This window comes from Chaetura pelagica, unplaced genomic scaffold, assembly GCF_000747805.2.
Source record: "Chaetura pelagica isolate M959 unplaced genomic scaffold, ChaPel_1.0 scaffold74, whole genome shotgun sequence".
NCBI classification, from domain to species: domain Eukaryota; kingdom Metazoa; phylum Chordata; class Aves; order Apodiformes; family Apodidae; genus Chaetura; species Chaetura pelagica.
In genome coordinates, this window is record NW_009952982.1 from 1154254 (window position 1) to 1161508 (window position 7255).

The 7255-nt window shown below is 55.0% G+C and overlaps 1 protein-coding gene across 1 annotated transcript; it reads left to right on the forward strand.

The window, feature by feature from the left end:
* Window positions 1–9: 9 nt before the first annotated feature.
* On the forward strand, window positions 10–3366 carry IRF7 (interferon regulatory factor 7). The gene is made up of 10 exons (XM_009996439.1): window positions 10–32; window positions 135–297; window positions 443–605; window positions 684–766; window positions 921–951; window positions 1049–1171; window positions 1623–1691; window positions 1854–2234; window positions 2410–2528; window positions 3220–3366. Exons 1-10 carry the CDS (start codon window positions 10–12, stop codon window positions 3364–3366), a joined length of 1302 nt encoding a protein of 433 aa, XP_009994741.1.
* The last annotated feature ends 3889 nt before the right edge of the window (window positions 3367–7255 follow it).

Sequence of the window (7255 nt, forward strand, 5' to 3'; positions counted from 1 at the left end):
CCGCCCGCCATGGCAGCCCTGCAGAGCGAGGGGTAAGCACCGCTCCGGGCCCCTGCCCCCGGGTCGCCGTTCCCTGGTCACCCCGGTCCATCTCCTCCTGCCCCCCCACCCCGGTGACGGCTCCGCGCCCGCAGGGAGGCCCAGAAGCTGCGGTTCGGGCCCTGGCTGGTGAACGCCGTCAACAGCGGGAAATACCCTGGGCTGTGCTGGACAGACCCGGCCCAGGGCATCTTCCGCGTCCCCTGGAAGCACAATGCAAGGAAGGATGTCACCAGCAGTGACCTGGAGATCTTCAAGGTGGGTGGGATGGGGGGTGACCAGCAGCAACCTTGAGGTTGTTGAGGTGGGAATTGGTGAGCAGGAGGGAGATGAGGCACCCCTGACATTTCTAGGCTTATGGAGGTGGGATGCCCATGCTCACCCCACCCTGCACCTCCTCCAGGCCTGGGCAAAGGCGAGTGGGCGGTACGAGGGGTGCCCCGAGGACCCGGCCAAGTGGAAGACCAATTTCCGCTGTGCTTTGAGGAGCACCCGCATGTTTGAGCTGCTAGATGACCACTCCAAGTCTGGTGATGACCCACACAAGGTCTTTGCCATCACCCCAGGTGAGCCAGGAGGCTTGCGGGGTGTGGTGGTGGACCAGGCAATCTTGGGGCACCTGGGTCATGCTGCTCTCCTTCCAGTTGCCCTCTCGCACAGTGAGGAGGGAGATTTCAGCAGCTGCGATCCTGTGGTGGAACAGCAGCCATTGCACCAGCAGCTGCAGGTAAGAGGGTGGGCATGGTGGGCTGGTTGCAATGCTAGAGCATTGCAACCTTGGAGTACTTCCAAGCTGGAGCTCAGGCAAAAAATATGGAGCAGGGGGAGGTTGGGTTCCTCCCATTCCCAGCAATAAGACCCTGTCCTAATTCCCTCTGCAGCTGAAGCTCGTCTCCCAAGACATCCCCCTAGGTAGGCACTGGTCCCCCAGTTCTTTTGGGAGCACACCCTGGTATCTTGGGCCAGTTTTAGAGTTATGGGACCTCCCATCTGCTATACCTCCCCTCAGGCAGCACTGACCCCACACAGCCCCCAGTGCTGAAGGACATGGAGGAGTTGCAGCAGGTGCTGAAGCAGTGTGGCATCTCTCCCCGTGATGCTGGTCCCCATAATCCTTCCTGGGAACCTGCAGGTGAGACAGGCCCTGCTTGTGAGGTGCAGGGTGGGCAACACCATGGGTGTGTAACCTTGTCCCCTCCCCACCGGTAACTTCTCTGCAGGAGATGTCCCCCCCCAGGATACCATGCTCCAGCCTCACCCAAACTCCAGCCAAAACAATTACCTGGCATTTCAGCAATGGGTACCCATGGTGGAACAGCCACCCTTGGGCACCAACAGTCCCCTCAACCCCTTGCTGCTGCAGGAGCACGGTGGGTACTGTGGGGCAGGATTCAGACCTGGGCATGGAAATGACATAACGGGGTGGGATGAGGCTGGGGTGCTGCCATATGCGCTCCATGCCAAAGCACCCTCCACCCTACTGCACCCCAAGTCACGATGCTGATGCTGCCCATCTGCCACCACAGAGGCCACGCCACTGCTGTGCCTCCCGCTGGAGGGCACAGTACCCGTGCTGTCCACAGGGGAGATGATGCTCCTTGCCCCTGCTGCCAGCCCTGCGCCAGTGCCCCCTCTGCCGGAGCGTAACACAGGTGAGGGTTACTGGTTATTTATAGCAATCATTAATCACTGTAATTATTAGTAACAAATATTGTGTATAATTATTAAGTTATTAATACTTGGAGGGAGGTGCTTTGGGGAGGAGGAGCACTTGGGTTTGGGGGAGTGCTGCTGCTGATTACTGCCTGGGGCAGATGGCATCATCCCCCTCCTGGACATCAGCATCTACTACCGGGGAAGGCTGTTCCACCAGGAGGAGGTGGAGGACAGCAGGTGCCTGCTGGCGTACCAGACGAGCGACCCAGCGCTGGCCCTGCGCCCCGGGCACCTGGTGCGCTTCCCCAGCCCCGCCGAGCTGGCCGACGGCAAGCAGCGGCAGTACACGGAGAAGCTGCTGGGCATCGCAGGGCTGCAGCTGGAGCAACGCTCCCACAAGCTCTTTGCCACCCGCCTCAAGAAGTGCAAGATCTTCTGGGTCCTGTCCCAGCAGCTCGAGGGTGTTGGAGACCCTCCATCCAACGAGCTCCGCCGGGACAAGGAAACCCCCATCTTTGACTTCAATGAATTTTGCTCAGGTTGGAAGTGGTGTTCTATGTCGCTGTCATCCCTTTCTCCTCCCCAGCCCACCCCTGGCATCTTAGTTTACTGGCTTGTGGGAGCCAGCTCCAGATGTCACAAGCATCTGAATTTTCCCAGCCCCTCTGTGTTCCCCAGGCTTATCCTAAAACTGAATCCTGTCTCCCCTTGCAGAGCTGAGGGACTTCCGCAACAGGCAAAGGCGGCAGTCTCCAGACTTCACCATCTATCTCTGCTTCGGGCAGTCCTTCTCCAAGGCCAAGCCCAAGGAGTCCAAGCTCATCCTGGTCAAGGTGCGGCGGCAACACCCACCCCTGCCCGACCACTGCCCAGGAAGGGGGAGACTCTGGGGGACCAGGGGAGATAGGTGCCCAGGGAGGGGGATCCTCAGGGCCTGGGAGAGATGAGGGTGTGGATGTCCAAGGGGAGACTCTTGTGATCTGGGGGAGAGGGGAGGCAGATCTGAGTGCCCAAGGAGGGGCACCCCCAGGGGCTGGGGGAGATATGATCTGGGTGCCTGATGAGAGGGGGTACCCTTGGGATTCAGGGGAGATAGGAGTTCCTCAGGGTCTGGGAAGAGGGACCCTCAGGGGTCAGTGGAGATGAATGCCTGGGTGCCCAAAGATGTCCAGTGGAGATGGGGGTCTGGATGCCCAAGGGACAGGATGCGCAGGGGTTTGGGGTTGGGGAGGAGCTGGGTACCTAGGGAAGGAAACCTTGGGAAGCAGAGAAAATATGGAGAGGCATGTGCCTCAGGAGGGTACTCTTGTGGGCCAGGAGTCTAGGGATGGCCACTCTAGACAGGGAGTAGCTGCCTGGGTATGGGGACCTTTGGTGGCTGGGCAGGATGGGGTGGGAGGCAGCTGCCCAGGCATGGGGCTCCTCGGGGGCTAGGGGAGGAGGATGGGGCCATGCAGAGAATTGCAGCCACATTGAGCAGCTGCCCCTAACCCTGCCTGTAACCCTGATTGTTTGCTGCCACAGCTGGTGCCCAAGTTCTGTGAATACTGGTACGAGCAGGTGCTGCGGGAGGGAGCCTCCTCCCTCGACAGTGGTACTGTCAGCCTGCAGCTTTCTGACTCCTTCAGCCTCTTCGAGCTCATTGAGCAGTGTGACATGCAGGTGGACTGACTCCCACCCGCCCTGCTCCCCATGGCACCCTGGAACAGGGGACGAACCAGTGGAGGATCACCAGGCATCAGGGGCTGCACAAATCAGCATCCCCCCAGGACCATTCCTCCTCTGCTCCTCCCACCCCAAGGACAGCTTCACCAGGAGCCGATGTTGCCTTTCCCCTCCATCAGCTCTTAATGTCTGTTTTGTGGAGCATGGTCATTTACAGATTTGTTTTCATGTTTTCTAAGTTTAAATATATAGAAAGGTATACAAAGGTTCTTCCTGCTTGCTGATATTGCTGGGACATCTGCCCCCACTATCAGTCTGAGACCTTCAAGCCTTCCCATCTGCCAAAACCATGGGGGTGTGAGGTCAGTTTGTCCCTGCAAAGCCCCTGCTGGCAGTGGGCTCATACCAAAGTGCTTGGCAGCAGCTCCCCCTTGTATTTCTCTAAGTGAGGTGACTTCTCATGTATGAAGGAATGCATTTACTGGTGCATTTATTTCCATGCACTGAGACTGCAAACATATGACTTGTCATGCAGTCAAAGCGTGTTAAGGACCACTTGACTTTGGCTAAACAACAAAAATTATTCTTTCTTTGGTGAGCACCTCCCCACTGGCCCAGAGTTACTTATTTGAGATGTTCTGGAAAAATACGGCAGTAACTACAACATGAAGTACCCAGCACTCAGCTCTGAGGCGCAGAGGTGGTGGTATATCAGGAGGGAGCATGGTCACCAGAATGCTGCCTGAAGATGGCATGTCCACTCCCCAGGCTGGAAGCCACTGCACCCTGTTATTTCAGGAGTGAGGGGAGAGCATAAGCCTGGCCATCAGCGTTGGACTGTAGGCAAGGGGAGGTAGGAGTCATCTTACCTGCTGACTGACATCAGTGTTCCTGGGCCTGAAGGTGCTGGTCCCATAGCTTGTTATGGGCTGCACCAGGGGCTCCACCAGCTGCCTGGGCACTGTGGTGATGGGGGGACACCATCAGCACCTCAACTCCATGAAACCCTCATCGCTCCTTCCCCTTGAGCACTGTTGGGCTCACCTTTGGGCAGGAGCAGCTCTGCACCAAACTGATGCCCACATGTCCCACAGGTTCTATTGTCTTCCTTCAACCTGTGAAGGAAAAAGCCCCAAGAAGAAAACGGAACAGTAGCTGCCCTCAGCACTTCCCATGAAGCTAATGCCAAGGCAATGGAAGAGGCTCCCTCTTCCCACCCCAACCCGAGGTCTTGTAGTTGGTGGGATGGCTGCTGCCTTCCCAGATGACTGACTACCTTCAGCTCTTCATGAAATGGGGGACGTGGGCACCTGAGCAGGGTGGACATTATCTGCTTAAACCCCAGAGTCTCAAATTTGTCACGTTTGGTGTTTTTTTTTTCCATGCTTGAATTTCCCACATGAAAATGCTAACACTGCAGGACATGGTCAGGAGAAAGGCAACATGTGCCTGGGGAGTTGCACAACTAATTTCACATGGCTTTTAGAAGCTGACCAGCCCCACCAGCATTGTGATAGCAACCACCCAGCTCCAGTCCTTGGCTTAGAGTACAGCATGTATGTACATGGCACTTGTGCCATCCATGCCTGGCCAGATGAGCTCTGCAGGACAGCTGACTGCTCGGCAGGGGGTCTTCATGCACATGGGCACTCTGGCCACTCTGCAGCAAGCTTTGAATACAACTGCCATGAGGAAGGCCCAGCTAAACAGGAAACCTTGCAAGCAAAAGAAGAATGTCTCACTCACAGCCACCCAACCACAGCAGCCCAGGAGATGCATGCATTGCTTCCAGTCCACCAGGCCACAGCCAGAATGGTTGGATGAGCTCCACTTCTCAATTTCGCTATCAGCCTTCAGAGGGAATTTAAAGATATGTTGGAAGAGCTCCCTGACTGAACTATCACTTGGAGACCCAGCCTGAGACTGTACCCTGCTGGGACATTATGAGGAAGAATGAACCATTGGCTCCATGAGAAGACTGAAAACTTGACGTTCCATGTTCATGTGCTACCTTGAGAGGAATCATAGAATGGTTTCAGTTGGAAGGGACCTTAAAAATCATCTAGTTCCAACCCATGTTGCATGGAGAAAAGGGAAACCTTTAACTGAACTTCTCGTGAACCCTCGCCACATTAGGACTTGTGGTAGAGGCTTCTGGTATGCTCTTCTTAGAGGGGTGGAGGTGGCAGGGGGGCAGCTAAGGAGAGACGTGATTGGGAGTCAGAGGATAAAGATCAGTGATCCTTACCTGTCCTTCCTACTGGCTTTCTGCACCAAAGCTCCAAGTAGCTGTAGGTCCTTTGGTTATTCTCTTTGATCAGCAGAGGTTTGCCATTACATATGAGTAGGCAAGTCGTCTTGGCCACCCAGTGGATGGAGTAGAAGAAGCAAGCTTTCACCAGGATCCTGTAAAGCCATTTCCCACAGCTGTCACCACCCTACTCCCTGCTTATCTCTAATACTGGGAGAAAGCATGGCACCAGGTGGACTTGAAAAATATGGACCAAATTTCAGTAGGCAGAGGTAGACACCATATGAGTACTCTGCCCTACTGAAAGCTCAAGCAGCAGGAGCAGCCTTTTAAGCCAAGAGCTGCTTCCAGGGTTGGCCATCAGATAAAACTCTGGACACAAGACAAGAACCCCACAAGGACAGGAGACCTTCCAGAAACTGGAACAGTCCTGGCACCTGTAGAAACTGGAGCTTCCTCAGGTGGAACTGGGAGACCTCTGACTGACTGTATGGGCACAGACTAGCCAAAAACTACCCCAGAGAAAAGGTGAACTAGAAGGAGTATGGTCCTGCTCACATCCAGGCAGTGAACAATGAAATGGTTCACCCAGGGCTCCACACATCCATGGCAGAGCTAAAAAGCTGCTTTGGTCTCCAGAATCCTGCCCTCATGCCTCAGATGATAGGGTACATCCAGCCCAGGTTTTGCTGACAGTCATACTGACACTGTGCCAAGCAAACCTTGAACGGCGCAACCTTATTGAGGACTGAAAACCACTGATGATCTCTGGAAGAAACCCTCAGGTATTTAGGGTGAGAAGTAGGTGGAGGATGGATATGGAGGTCCTCAGGGTGGTCTCCTCCCCACACCTCAGAGACTTCTTCAGACTGATTCAGATAGGTTGGGAACATGTAAGAGGACTCATCTTGGACCGGTGTTGTCTCCCATGGCTTCCCGGGCACAAACTCACTGGCCTGGGGGTTTAGTGCTTCAATGTATCTCACTTCCAGGCAGAGCTCAAAATGCTCCAGGAGGCTGAAGAGCTTCTTTCTCCCTCTGTGTGGCCTGTGTCCCATGATTTCTTCAAAGGTGTCCTGCATCCCTTCTGAACAGAGCTGGTGCTTCACCAAGGCACACACAGTCTGGTGGGACAGCATTGCCTTTGACTTGAAGGTCCACACCCAGTTGGACCTGTCTCTGATGGTGGCGTGATCAGTGTGTCTCAAGCTGCTGGACTAGGCAGTACCTCACAAGGAGCTGGGTGGGAAGAGAAGGAGTAAAGAGGCTGCAATAAAAGGAGCCCAGCAAAGCTGCAGAGCTTGGGCCCTGCAGAGGAGATGGTCCCGATCCCCACACTCACCTTGAACATAGTTATTAGGAAGGTAGGCTGGAGAAAACCCACGCTTTCCAGTTGTTTGACTTCCTCATACCACACAACAAGCCCAATGTGATGGAGGTACTGCAAGATGTCTTGGAGAAGCTCTCTACCCAGATTGGCCAGGTGCTCACACTGGGAGAGTTTGCTGAACAGATACTGGAGGTCCATCATGCCTACAGGAAGGTATGGGAGCTCAGCATGCATTTCTTGGACACCAGCATTCCAAGGCAGATGCTTTATAGAGCCAAAAACCACCAGCAGCACCCAATGTCACCCATGCCATT